The sequence below is a fragment of the Balaenoptera physalus genome (assembly GCF_965194825.1).
Source record: "Balaenoptera physalus genome assembly, chromosome: 6".
In the NCBI taxonomy this organism is placed as follows: domain Eukaryota; kingdom Metazoa; phylum Chordata; class Mammalia; order Artiodactyla; family Balaenopteridae; genus Balaenoptera; species Balaenoptera physalus.
Genome location: NC_138885.1, coordinates 134,541,419 through 134,556,107, shown reverse-complemented (window position 1 = coordinate 134,556,107; position 14,689 = coordinate 134,541,419). Strand labels below are relative to the sequence as shown.

Below are 14,689 nucleotides of genomic sequence, written 5' to 3'. Positions count from 1 at the left end.
TACAATTCTGCTTTAACAACACAGAGCACACACGTGTGGCTCATGGACCGTGTCTGTTAGCCAATGAATGTGTTCTTTGCATATGTTTCTTTACAGTTGAACTATTATAAATGAGCTACAGCAATTCTCTAGTGAAATGAAGAAAGACCAGTAGTATTTTATTCACTTTTATACCCAAAAGTGCAAAAATACCTGATCATCTTATTCCTGGAAGACTTTTCATTTTAATTTTAAAGACTCTATTTTATTCATTAAGTGGGATTCAGTAAATGGGCTAGTTCTCTGCCAAGACACTGTAAGACAACTTATGTTTCTCTCATCCAGTTAGTATAAACCTTAAATTAGTATTTTTATCATAGTTTATAAGGTGGTTTTATTTTATTTATTTACTTTTTTTTTTTTTTTCCCCCATCACAAAACTACTCAACAGTGTGCTGACAGTCAAGGTATTCAAGGGACATTCCATGCTCCCTGCCATTCACAGGGATTGTTATTTTGAGTATTGTAATGGCCTCCTGAAAAATCAATTTAAATAGACTTATCACTCTTAGCTCCCTCATCTATCTCTTCCTGGTCACTGTATGTGGCTGTGCTCAGAAAGGGACCATCTCTTCTCAGCCACTTCCTGGTTAATGATTAGGATGATCTATTATTAGTTTACAATTTGGGATTCCTCCCTGACCATTCTTGGGCATGATGCTTTTCTGTTCACTCAAGGCAGGCTGGTAGGTTGGCTGTCCAGAAAAAAGGGGGCCTAGGGCTTTCAAACTGGCTCAGCCATATAAGGTAGCCATATAAGGTAGTTTTAGAGTTGAAATTTTTTATTCTGTAGCAAGATTTTATTTCACTGGAAAGATCCAAATATAGATTTGTGTTCCCGGAGTCTTAAGATATTTGGTTTGGATTATTTTAGAGAATCTTATTCAATTTTATTTTAATATTTTATGCATATATTTATGTTAAATGAATATTCAAGTCAAAACACTACAGTTGATACTGCCTTGGTATAGGTCAGATACTGTCATCCCAAATTCCATTACAATTAAAACTTTCTTAATTCTCAGCTGAGGGCACACTATTTTAAATATATTTGATAGAATAAAATTTCAGTCAACCAAAGACTGGAGTCATTGAATTAACATCTATCCCGATGGTATTTGGCTTGAATCTCACTGATGTTCTTGAGTCTCTTTTAATCACACTAACTTGGATCATTGAACAATCAAAGAACAGTGTAAAAATAGTTATATTTACAATTCTTCAGTCTAAAGAAAGACTGGGGTTGAACCAAAGCATCAGGCCCCTAAAAATGAAAAGGGAAAAGACAAAACATCTCGAAGGACTCTGCTGAACTGTATTTGAGCATGATCTATCTGAATTCCAGCAAGCCAAGCCCCAGTTAATTTCATTGGGAGTTTCATTCATTAAGTGGGATACTATCTCCATTTTTTTCCTCAAGTAGTATAAATTACCACTATGCTGGCTACATGCCCAAGGCCCCCTTAGAGAAGAGGTTTTGTCATCTGTAAACACTATGGAAGAGTATAACATCCTCCTAAAAAATTATAATATTTTGTCTTTCATATTAAAATGATTTCCATTATAAGCCTTTGTTTTTTATAGATATTTCTTTTAAACTATTATGCTATGGAGTTAAAAGGAAATGTCAATTTCACGAAGGATTGATGATTTATTACAGCTTGCAGATGCTAACTGAATATATAATTATGGCCCCGTTATGTTACTATTATTGGGTAATTTCTAATTCATATTTGTGCCATCATGAAGGCTGATGAAAGGGCAGACTGCAGGAGTTATAGCTGGTCTCAGATGCCCAAAGATATAATTCTTATTAATGGGAAACATCAGGTATACCCATGGACGAGTGCAAGTATTGTTTTTAAAAAGCCTAATTTATCCCCAAATTGTAGTAACACTTCAAAAATCAATTTATTTGCATACATTCAAATGTACTTTGAATGAGATCTGGTTAAAGTTCTCTGAGTATGTGATGATTAACATCAGTACTGCTGATTTGATGTGTTTGCTCACAGAATAGATGGTCTGCTTTATCCCCAGGACCATCGAATCTCTGTATAAGGAACTAGTGGAAGAAGGCTTACTGATCCAGGCTCTGAAGGTCAACCTCTCTGATTACATTGGTAAAGTACACAAAGAATAATGCATGTACGTGTCACATATGTATGTCACCCCTTGGGTTTTGAGGACCCAACAGCCAGAAGTATGTTTCATCTGTGCTTTTGTCCAACCTAAAATCTGGCCCTTAGTGGCTTGCAGTAAATGTTTGTTGGATTGAATTGATTTGAGTTCATTCTGTGCTGTGACCTAATGGGTCCAGCTCTCTCCCCTAATGTGGTAGAAGCAGGTTTCCAAACCTACTAGCAAGGTTCCCGGAGGCATTCTTTGTGGCTTAAGCTGAATTGAGGAAATGAGGAATTGTTCATGCGCTCTGGTTATCAAAATGCCCTAGGGGGCAGCCCCTGGTACTTCCAACACAGAGTCCTCACAGGAGAAATTCCTTCCAGAATTCCATCTAGGGGCCACCACAGGAGTAGTTGGGAGGAAAAAGAGGGCACATTTGCTATCACCATCTTCAGCTAATGTTTTTCTCTTAATTTTTAAAAAATACCATGAGGATCTGAAAACATATTTAAAGCTTAAAATTCTTGATACTCCTACCACCCTAATGCAGATATCATTTTCACTTTCATACATCTACAGTCAACTGAGGACATTCGCCTATGTAACCACGAAAAGATAATCACACTCAGAAAATTTAACATTAATGTCGTACTGTTTCCACTAGGTAATATCTAGTTAATAATCAATTTTCCCGATAGTCCTAATAAAGTCCTTTGTAACTGTTTGTCTTTCTCAATCCCAAATGCAGTCAGGGATCACAGATGTGATGGTCACATCTTCTTCGTCCCCTTTCATTCCTTTAATCAGCACCAATTTACAGGCTTTTCCAGTCCTTCACAACATTGACATTTTTAAAGAGTCTGAGCTGTTTTACAGACTCTCCTTCAACTGAATTGGTTTGATGGTTTGATGGTTTCCTCCTGACTTGATTCATGTTAAACATTTTTGACAGGAAAACTACAGGTAATATCGTGTCCTTCTCAGTCTTTCACATTGAGGGCACAAAAATGACGCTTTGTCCCATCACTAGTGATGTTAAGTTTAATCACTGGCGAAGGTGCTGTTCCACAGATTTCTCCATTGTAAAGCTCCATTTTCCCCTTTGTAATCAATGAATAATCTGTGGGGGATAGTTTGAGGCTCTGGAGATTCTGTTCCCAACCATCTTAAAGGTTTAGGCATCCGCCGATGACGTCTGCCTGCATCAGTTTTTGCTATGGTGGTTGTAAAGTGGGAATATTCTATTTCTGTCTCCTCTTCTAGCAGGTACCATCGTTCTGGAGAGATTTCCCTCCCATCCTCCTTTTAAAATTGTTTTGGTATTAGAGTAGACACATGGATTCTCTCTTTTTAAAATTGTATTATAACCCATTTCCGAGTTATTCATTCCAGTGTTTACACTGACCCAGTTTTGGCCTGCAGGAGCAAAAAGGCTGACATTTTCCTTGGATCAAAAAATGATCACTTTAATCCCTTTGAAATAAAGCCACATTTCCTTCTCAGGGGCTTGGAGGAGCATATTTCCTAATGGTGTAAGATTTTACCAGAAAATGTACTGGAATATCTGTTGGGTTTCTGTTTATTTTATGTGTTTCTTATTCAAGTACTGCAGGGTTTTCTCCTGGATTGCCTTGATTATGTTCAGTTAATTCTGTTCATATGGAAAAATAACACTTTTAGCAGAACACTACCTCTTTACTTACGATTGGGATCTCTGAGTGCTCTCTCTCTCCTTGTCTGGTTTCTTCCTTCATATCATGTCTTTTTTGCTTATCACTGAATTCCTAGTTTTTAGTACAGTGCCTAGCACATGGTAGAGTCTCAGAGAATTAATGGACATATTTCTCATCTTCTTACTAATTTCTTATCCATCTTGGACTTCCTCACTGATCTCTTTGTCAGTTTCCAGGCAGCATCTTGAAGATGCTTAAGGTCAAAGCAAATGAATCAACCTCTTAAGAGTGACCTCAAATGTAAATGACCAGTCTAGCAAAATCAGTCAAATCGCCACAAGGATTGGCTCCCTTTGGTCTTTTCCCCGTTGTCTTCTTTTTCCCAGTTAAGATCCTTAGCTTGAAAAGATGGCAGTGGATCTTCCCAGATCCCCACATAAAAATAGACAAAGCAACTAGATGGCGAAAGCAAACACCTGTGGACAACATTAACACAAAAACGAGATAACCAAGTTTCCCCTCAAAGCCCAAAGTGCAAGCCATTGGGGACAAAAAACAAAAGAACCCCAAAATAGCCAGCAAGCACTCACTGGAAAGCACAGCAGACCAGGGTAGTAACTGCAGCTGGAATTGAGAGGGGTTTGCCCACTTCAACAGCAGGTGCGTGAAAATGGATAGAATCAGAAAGTATGAACGGGCGAGAACAGTCCAACCTCTGGACGCTCTTGAAATTGACCCTCCCAAGACACGGCCTTATACTGAGAAGAAACTCTTGGGAGTAGAACCACAATTGAATAAGAACAACAGAGATGAGGGAGAGAAAAGGTCCAGAATAAATTGGGGGAGGGGAACAGGACAAGGACATCTCAAAAAGCAAGCCACCATACTAATAACGTATATGAAAACAACAGAAGAGGGGACTCTATGAAATTTAAAAAGCTACCCTGACCCAAGCTATCTTCTAAACATACAGGAATATTAACTCATATAAATTTTAGCAATGGAAAATGTCAAGGTCAAAGCCCATGCCAGATGTCTATTAAAAAAGAAAGAATAAGGAGCAAAGTATCATCACAAAAAGACACGCCCACAAAGCAGACATAACTGGAACCTACTCTTTCAAACCAAGCTAATATACATTAAGAAAATTATAGAAGATATGTAAGAACACATAAAATGGAATTAGAAAAGTGCAGAAATGAGTTACACAAAATTCCAGGAATATTTTAAATAAAGGAGAAAAATCGTTTTAGGACAAAACTAAATTGCAATGAATACAAGAATGAATAAAGTCCACAAACCATGCTTTAAGAGAAATGAAATGTGAAAGACAGAAATTTTTTTAAAAATAAAACTAGAAATGAAGAACAAGATTAAAAGGTTTCAAAAGAAAGTAACAAGTACTAAAGGTAGGCAAAGAAAATTCACATAGGCAGGCAAAGATAATACACATCCCTGAAGAAGAAAACCAAAGCCAAGGAACAGAACAAATACTAAGAATTTTTATTCATGAAAAATTTCCTAAAACAGAAATGCAAACCACATAATGAATGATCACACTTTGTATGTGAGAATATCAACTCCAATTGACCAACACCAAGATGTATTCTAATAAAAGTACCAGACCTTAAAGTAAAGGGGAAAAAGAAACCTTGGGGCATTACCCCTCCTCCTTTTCCAGCCGGCCCAAAGCTGGACAAGCAGGGCAATGTGGGTGTTGGCTGTGCCTCAGCAACTCCCCCTGCAGGTGGGGACGGAGCACAAACCCTCAGACTCAGAACGTGGCCGCATGGTTTGGACATTCTCCACAGCCCAGGAACCCTGTATTCACAGCCAGCCCGGCTCAGCAGTGCCGGGACACGAGTTGTCTGGGGGGCTTCCACTCTTTTCTAAACACCACTCAAATCCAAATACGCACTAGAATCACAGCAGTTAGGGCTGAAAGAGACTTGGAAGGCAGGAAACTCAAGTTCGTAATGTCTGGTTCCCCCAAGGCCCAGCCCCCAACTCCCCCCACCCCCAGTTTCTTGCTCTGTCCCTGCGCACCTGCCCAGCTCGGAGCGCTGACCCTGTGCCCAGGAACCAGCTCCCGCCACCAGCTTGGGTATGCAAGAAATAGCACATTTTCTTATTCTTTAAGTCACCATAACTTAGCATCACGAGGGCTAAACTTACAAGGTTATTCAAATTCAATCCTTCTTACAAGCCTCCACCCCTGCCCCCAGGTACCATCAAGGTCCCCGATTCCCAAATGGTGCCTGGAGGCTGGGGAGAGATTCTGGGCACTGGCGCCCTCCAAGACCCCTTGGTGCCTGCAGGGGCCACTCATGCCTGCCTGGGGCCCTCTCCCAGCGAGGGGCTCTCTCCCCTGCTCCCTTGTCCTCCGTGCCACCAGGACACAGGGCTGATGCCCACCGACCAGAGACCCACTGACCAGCTGTCCCGCCCAGGCTGGGAATGTCTCCTCCCTCCTGCCTCTGAAGCTCCCACCCTCTGGGTCGCTGGTCCTTTCTGTAATCTTTCTGTGCCTCAGTTTCCAGAATTATGAGGATAATAACAGCAACGGCCTCACTAAATTGCTGAGACAATTTAATGAGTGAGGAAATGGAGCCCTCGAGGGCGTGCTGGCACAGAGCTAGCTAGCTGTCCGCCTGTGTTGCTGCAGTGGTGATCTCACCTATCCTTCCGCGGGCTCAGGGTTTGCCAGCCAGAGGGCTTGTGACTTCCTGGTGCCTCCGTGCCCCTCCCTCCCTGTGCACATCGCAGAAGCACGAGGCACCTAGGTCGGCCACTGCTCAAGGGGAAAATACAGAGGGAACAAACACAGCCAATACTCCCCTAAATTACCTGGCTCTGCCTATGGTTCTGGAGCTGCTGCGTACGGTGGGAACATTGACACCCAGGCCAGGGCTGGTGCTTCTCACTTTCTCCTTGGCATCCAAGGCCTGTCCTAAGAACAAGAAGATTCAACGGGTTCCCCAAAATCCCACCTTAGAAGACTTGACTTAGACATTACATGTGAAAAACATCTGAAGCTTCGGAATACCTGGGCCCCAGGGTGCATAATCTTGGCAGAGCTGTTGCAACAGAAAGTTAACCTGAGAAGTTTCTCTGTCGACCACATTCTGGAAGCTGGTAGCCTGCATCCAACATACATTTTTATTGTATAAACAATTCAGGAACCTGGATTGTAACCACGTAGCATGCGTCACCGTGCTCTTCATCATCAGAAGATGCTCTGTGCAGCCTTGGCAGTGCCCGGGGCAGAGCTGGCATGTCCTGGTGCAGGTGGGAGGCCCCAAGTCCTACGAGCATTGTCTGCTGACTTGAGGCCTCCTGTGTTCTCTCACTCCTTTTCTTTGAGTAACTTTTTTAAGAGGCTGTTATTTTTTATCAGTTGTTCTGTTCTTTATTCTCTTTTCAATGCTGTGTGGGGTAGAATGGAAATGTTAGAAGCTGATTTCACCTTGATTTCTCAAATATTTTTATTTCTCATTTTTTAAGTGTGCGCGTATGTTCCTTTTCTCTACAATTAGTTCCTCCTTCTGTGTTCATTTGCTAGGGCTGCTGTAACAAGTACCACAGTAGGGCAGCTTAAACAGCAGAAAATTACTCTCTCCCAGTTCTGGAGGCCAGAAGTCCAACGCCACGGTGTCAGCAGTGTTGGTTCCTTCTGGAGGCTCTGAGAAGGAATCTTTTGGCTGTAGCCTCAGAGCCCCTTCAAGCCCCCACCTCTGTCCTGCTCCCTGGACCTGTCAATCCTCCCCTGCCGGGATGCTGAGCTGCCCTGGGGCTCACGTGGCCTAAACTGACCTCTTCCTCTGTCCATCCCTCGGTGGTTTGCTGGCAGTCGTTGGCGATCCTTGGCTTCTGCTGTATCACCCCATCTCTGCCTTCATCCTCACGTGAACTCCTCCCTGTGTGTGTGTCTGTGTCCAAACTCCCCCTTTTTATAAAGGACACCAGTCATATTGGATTAGGACCCACCCTAATAACCTCAGTTTAATTAATTATGTCTGCAATGATCCTATTTCCAAATAAGGTTACATTCTGAGATACTGGAGGTTAGGCTTTGACATACGGATTTTTAAGGGGACACAATCCTACCCATAACACAGTCCTGTTTCTTTTCCCGCTGTTGTCCTAGGTTTCCTTGCCCTTTTTCATGCTTTCTATCTCCAACATCTTTTCATCTGCTGTTTCCTTCTTCCCTCGCTCGTGGAAGACCTGGTGTCTGTGCAGGGAATCCTGAAGTCTCTAAATTCTGAATGAGTCCATGGGAAGGGCTTATGGCTTCCATGCTGGGCAATAGCAAAACGTAGTAACACACTTTCAGAATGAGTCTCCTCACTTGGCAAAGGGTCGTTCCTTCTATCAGAACCAACACCCACCAGTTCAATTTCCTTTGTCTAAGTAGGGACTAGAAAATATGGCACATTTGGGTATTAACTTGGATTTACTTAAGCAGGAAAATGGGGTCACTTTTATGCCCCCCCTAATGTCATGTTTACAGCAATAACTGCTGGATTTAACGGTGGCTGCAGGATCCCTTCCTGCTCTAGTGAAGGCGAAATGAACCGCTCTTCTATTTATTACCTGCTCATTAAAAAGCGTGCAGATCGGAAGCCATAATAGACGCTTTCATTATCACTCATTTCCCTCACCAAGACCATTGCCCTTGCCAAGGACTTTTTTTCACGCGGAGGCTTTGAAAGGCTGTGGCCCACAACAAAACAGCAATCATTATCTGGATTTTAACTCTCATTTCCTTAGCATTTGAAAATGCTTTAAAGCCCTTGATATTTTCAGGATTTCATAGACACCTACATGTATTTCTTCAGTGTTTTCATACACACATAAAGGCATTTGTTGTACATATATAACATTGAAAGCTCTGCAAGATCTGTACTTGCTATGAAAAGAAAAAGTCAGGAAAAAAAACATCAAGAGATTGTGATTCGTTTTTCGAATATTTTTCCTTCAGATTCAGGTACAGATCAAGAGAGAATCACATGAGCATGTAAAAGTCCATCCTCATGACAAATGAAGGCAGCAAAACTAATTTTCGTGGTGACCTTATCTAAATTAGTTAGAAAATAACACTTCAGATTTATGACTAGTTACAATTAAGCTCTTTGATGCCTTCTAATTAAACCTGTAAAGATTTATTTCGATATTATTCCTTTGGTAATCCTTTAAAAATGATAAAAATGTTAATGAATATCACCCTCAAAAGGAGATATTTCTATTTATCCTAAATTAGACTTAGATCCTACCTTTCAAATGATTGCATTTCAGGTTCAGATTTACACGGCTTCAATACAAATTTCACATCCATCTTAAGTAAGTTATTTTTAAAGTTTGTGCAAATGTTAGACATAATCTCTTGGAACAGAAATTAAACCAAACCTGCCGTATTTTAGTTTACTTTGTATGTTCTTCATCTTAGAACTTTGCTCTTCACATATTCAACATCCGAAGGTTATTCTTTAAAATACTGGGAGGTTAGTATCATACTCAACATAATTCCCAGTTATTGTAGTGAGTATAGAAATGTTTTTGTGGCTGGACAGTTTTTCTTCAAGCCTTTATCTGAGAAGTTCTTTATAATGACTCTCCATAATAGAGTGTATTTGCTCAGAAATGTTCAATTTGTATCCTATGTTAGTTTTGCAAGTGTCCAGATTATGCAACTCAGAGTAGCGTAGTTTCCCATTCATTTGTCCTCTATTTCTTTTCTCCCCAGGTGAGTACAGCTACTTGGGGACTACTCTTCGCCAGATGTCCACAGAACCCATGCCTTCCCTCCTGGATGTCCGACAGCTAATCACCCTGTATGGGATCCTGCCACTAGGTAAGGACTCCACTTGCCCTGTTGTGCCTTTGCTAGAAGCAGGCGTGTGTGCTCGTGTCTTCCTGGTCGTCATCGGTGTGCATTGCGGCTTACCTCTTCTACTGAGAATTGTGAGTGAGGGTCGTTCTGCTGGGCTAGAGCATCCTGGAGCACAGAAAGGTACCGCCCGGGAAGCATATCTGTAGTGCCCTTGAATGTCTGGTTAGCATTCTGAAGGTCCTGGAAGCTGTCATCTGGAGAGATGATAACCGAGGCAAGCACCTGCGATTCAAAGTGACCAAATTAGGGCTTCCCCGGTGGCGCAGTGGTTGAGAATCTGCCTGCCAATGCAGGGGACACGGGTTCGAGCCCTGGTCTGGGAGGATCCCACATGCCGCGGAGCAACTGGGCCCGTGAGCCACAACTACTGAGCCTGCGCGTCTGGAGCCTGTGCTCCGCAACGAGAGAGGCCGCGATAGTGAGAGGCCCGCGCACCACGATGAAGAGTGGCCCCCGCTTGCCGCAACTAGAGAAAGCCCTCGCACAGAAACGAAGACCCAACACAGCCAAAAATAAATAATAAATAAATAATAAATAAATTTTTTTTTAAAAACAAAAAAACAAAAGTGACCAAATTAGACAAAGGCTGAGGTTAGGCTTACCTGTTACACACAGGCTCTGCCACTGGGTCCTTAACAGAGCCGGCCCTTCAGGAGTCAGTGAAAGTGTATTTCTTGGATCTAAAGAATCAAGGCTCTGCCAATTTCCACGGAGATTCAATCACGGTTGTTCAGACAGATGGACCAGAGTCTGCAGGAAAGTCGGGGCTCTCGGTAACAGATACCTGCCCCTCTCGTTCACTTTTATTTATGTTTTCATGACTGCGTCACCTGGGCAGGGGCAGGAACTCCAGCCAGCCGTGCTCTGATGACCGTTCTGAACTAGAAATCGCATTTTGTTTGTTTAATTTGCTTTAAAGTGAGATGGGAATCGTTTGGACACTTCTCATCTAATTCCACGTTGACTTAAATAAGAACTTAAACCTATTGGCAAGGAATAGTTCATTCTTCTTTCAACTTCATGTCAGAAGCAGTCCATAGAATAGGGGTCAACATAAATAAAATACATATATAACACAAATATATAATACTTGGGGATCAACATAATTTGGGGTCAACAAAATCAATTTGCAATATTTAACGGGGTCCGTGTAAATAAACAGATTAGCCCTCAAACTTCATCACAGAGTGATGGAAGGCAGTAGAGCCGAGAACATCAAGAGGTGTCAAGATTTTAAGGGAACTCCTCACAAGTGAGCATGTGGTGTGTCTGCATCCTCCGCTGGCAGATACAAGGTGATGGGTGTCGTCTCCAAGCTGACTTGAGGGTTCTGGAAGAAGCGTGCCCGGGAGGCATCCCACCCGGACCCTCCTTTTGTCAATGAGAAACCTGAAGTCTCCCTCATGGCTGACCTCCCCAGGCCCCGGAGGCAGCGGGGCGTTTGTTCTCATGACCTGTTCATGAGTTTGCACTGTACAAACAAGTCAGACAGAGAAGTTCGCCCACACGGCAGCCTGCCAGGGCTTCGTCTGAATTTCATACGTCTATACTAGTATCCGGTCACAAAAGGGAATGTGTTTGTTGGTCTGATTATCCAGGTCGCCACTGCCAGGACTAGCCAAGGCGGCCACTTGGAAGAGGGCACTGAGGACACACCGCAAGGCCACTTCCCACCCTGCCCGGCAGCAAAGCTCCCACCGGCCCCCAGGGTTCCAGGAGCCTCAGCCAGGTCTCCCAGGACGAGGTGTGAACTTTCAAAGCAGTAAGGGCAGTAAGGGAATGCCCAGGAAGCATCTGGTCAGCATTCACCCGCTCACTGCCCCCCAGCCCAGAAATATCACTGTCCCCGCAGCGTGGAGGGAGAGAGGAAGGCGAGGGGGGAGGGCGCTCATGGTGCAGAAGCTGCGTTTTATGTGCGGTTTCATCGTCCAGCAGAGGTGGCCATTGAGCAGCTCTCACGGATGAGTAAGCCTTTCCATGATGTTGAGGAACTTTCTCCAAGTCCGGGGTCAGAAGGGGCAGAGCTGGGCTTAGGACACGGAACACTGGCTTCCTTGTGACTCTTTAATCCTCGGAAAGTTGAAAAGGGTGAACGCACAAAAGCCTGGAAATTTCCTCTGTCTCTTAGCAATTCTAGGCAATTTTTAAAACTGCCCTTGAAAGGCGAGATGAGCAGCTAGAGCCATGGACGCCGTGGCAGATTTGTCCCCAGCGACTCCCCGGCCCCTCCCTGCCCTGCCGTCTGATGAGCTCTCCAGAGGCCAGCGAGGCCCCAGTGCAGAGGCCTTTCTGGGCCACCCTCTCCCCCTCTGCACGACGCTGGTGACCACCCCCTTCCTTCTGGAAAGTCACATCCCTGGGGTAGATGACGTGTCCGGGCCTCCCCCGCCTGTGCCCCTTCCCTCCTGCTGCCCCTCCCCTCCTGCTGCCCCTCCCCCAGTTCTGTCCTCAGCGCTGTTCTCCCCTCCCTCCACCCCTTCCGGAACTCTCCTGGCCCCCAGGCTTCGGCCGCCGCTCTAACCCTCATCATCTTCCAGGGACCCCGACAGCTGGTACCACTCTCCGCCCCACCCCCTTGCTGACCCCAGCTACCTCGCCAGCCAGAATCATCTGCCCCCCCCCACCAGGACCTGACCTTCTGCTCCAGGCTGTGGTCACTGCGTCCCCCTACTTGTGTCCTTCTCAGACGCCCCCTTCCACTCTGCCCGTTCTTCACCGGCCAGCCCAGACGCAGCCCCTCTCTCTGAAGTCTGGCCTGACTCACCCCCATGCACCCACCTCATCCCCCCAATGGGAAGTCCTTTCTTCCCTGAATCTCTGTCTCTCTCACGGATCTTAGCACGGATCTTTTCCTCCCCTTCTAGTTACTTCTTCAGTTTAGCTCCCCCCGGCCATAAACTCTTTACAGCAAATCCTGTTTCTATCACATGCGCATCCCCAGTGGCCCCCAGCCGAGGCCACAGACTGAGCCTTCAGTATCCGGGTGATGAACGGGAGACGGGAAGAATGGCGTGTCTCTGCTGTCGTGGAAAATGAGTTCTGCTTCACCATAACACATTGCCATTTCCCACACTAACCACAATGGAAGCGTGCCCGTTTAGCTTCATTTTAAAGAGAACTTGCTCAAAACTACTTTCCAAGTTTTTGCGGAGTGTAGTCAGTAACTATAAAAATTGTTCCTAATGATTAGATAAATTCCCTAAGTCTTGTCAATCACACAAGAAAAAAGAAAGAGAAGCACAATAATAATTAGAATGTTGATTTGTTTACAGCTGATCCAGAAGAGCCCAGCAGTTGACCAAAAGCAAATTAGTGCGATAGCCGATGTTCCAATCACAGCCTTCTACAGGATTTCATTCTGTTCACTCTCTAATTACTTAGTGCCGACATGTGCTCTGCTCGTGTTCAGGATGATGGAAGAAATCAAGCCCGAGTTCCAATCTGGGCTCGCAGGAGATGGGCGATGAGGTTGAAAGCACAGGGCAGGGACTTCTGAGGGACCTAATAATTCACGTCGTTTATTATCAAGGGTTAGGTTGACTCTGCCCCTACCGACAGACTAGAAACCAGGACAGACGAAACCAACAGGGACCTACTGCGTAGCACAGGGAACTCTGCTCAATATTCTATAATAACGTATACGAGAAAAGAACATGGAAAAGAATAGGTACGTGTATATGTGTAACTGAATCACTTTGTTGTATGCCTGAAACCAACACAACATGGTTAATCAACTATACTCCAATATAAAGTAAAAATTAAGAAAAAAAAGCCAGGCTACTGCTGCCTGGATCTTGTTTTTTCCCCCTTTTCCCCCGCATCTTCCCGTGCATCGTACATTCGTCTTCCCGAGCCTTCAAAGGCTGTAGTGCTGCTGAGAAGCAGAGAAACCCCCAGCCCCTTCCCCCAAAATGCCAGAGGTTAGTTACTGCAGGAATTTTCTCTAAAATTATGAGTGTGGGGGGAATGCTGGGGTGAGGGGTGAGAGAGAAGCAATGTATTGAACGCCCAAGGAGACCTGACAGCTCCACCTTGACATACAAATCAAAGGTGTCACGGAGCTGGCTGAGACAGGAGGCATGCCCCTGGTGAGAAATGCCTTCCACACATCCATCACTGTTGCCGAGACTGGGGTCATGCCACGGAGTCATGGCCTTGAGGAGTCCCCGTCTAAGAACCACTTATTTTCTTGGCGGGATCTTAGAGCCTCTGCCTCTGCCTTTTTAGGTTCTGAAGCAGTGCATGAGAAAGCTCCTTCGGTGAAATCCCTGCTCTTGGCTGGTCCGTCTGGGGTGGGGAAGAAGTTGCTGGTCCATGCCATCTGTACCGAAACGGGAGCCAACCTCTTCAACTTGTCCGCAGCTAACATTGCCGGGAAATACCCGGGCAAAAATGGCCTCCAGATGATGCTACACGTCGTCCTCAAGGTATCTGTCACATTTCTTGATCTCCGGTTCTCGTCCTTCTTTCAAATTGCATTTTCAAATGCTGCAGTTAATCTCCTTAAGCCAGCTAGCACAGACCCTCACAGATCATTTCCTTAGGCAGACATGCACATCCCTCTTAAACTTCCCCATTGCATCCTCCTGTAAATTGCTTTATTATTGCATCTGGCTGAGCGTCCAACAAGCAGACACAGCTTCTCTCTTTGCGTAAACGCCCTCCTGTGCCATTCAGATCAGCCTCCTTCTGCCACAGGAGTCCTTCCTGCAGTGTTCACAGGTCTCGTTAAAAATTCAATCCTTTTCCAGCCCACCTCCCTCCAATAATGGCATCAGATATTTGCATCTGGGGGTATTTTTTTTCTCACGTGGCATAAATTGAAGTCAGCTGCTCACACAGGAAATAAAGGAGGAACCCACAGGAAGCTAAGCTGACCGCAGTAGTGTAGATATTCAATTACATCCCAGTGCCAGAGGATGCCACGTCCTCGAAGGTGCATACACAGCCCAGCACTGTG

The 14,689-nt window shown here is 44.6% G+C and overlaps 1 protein-coding gene across 5 annotated transcripts in view; it reads left to right on the top strand.

Moving 5' to 3' along the window:
• DRC11 (dynein regulatory complex subunit 11) overlaps positions 1-14,689 on the top strand; it is a 172,218-nt gene that overhangs the window by 118,745 nt on the left and 38,784 nt on the right. For all 5 annotated transcript variants that reach the window (XM_082466349.1, XM_082466346.1, XM_082466348.1 and 2 more), the window contains 3 exons: positions 2,080-2,162; positions 9,583-9,690; positions 13,957-14,156. In XM_082466349.1, the coding sequence (XP_082322475.1) occupies positions 2,080-2,162; positions 9,583-9,690; positions 13,957-14,156 (391 nt within the window). The remainder of the gene's footprint in view (positions 1-2,079; positions 2,163-9,582; positions 9,691-13,956; positions 14,157-14,689) is intronic.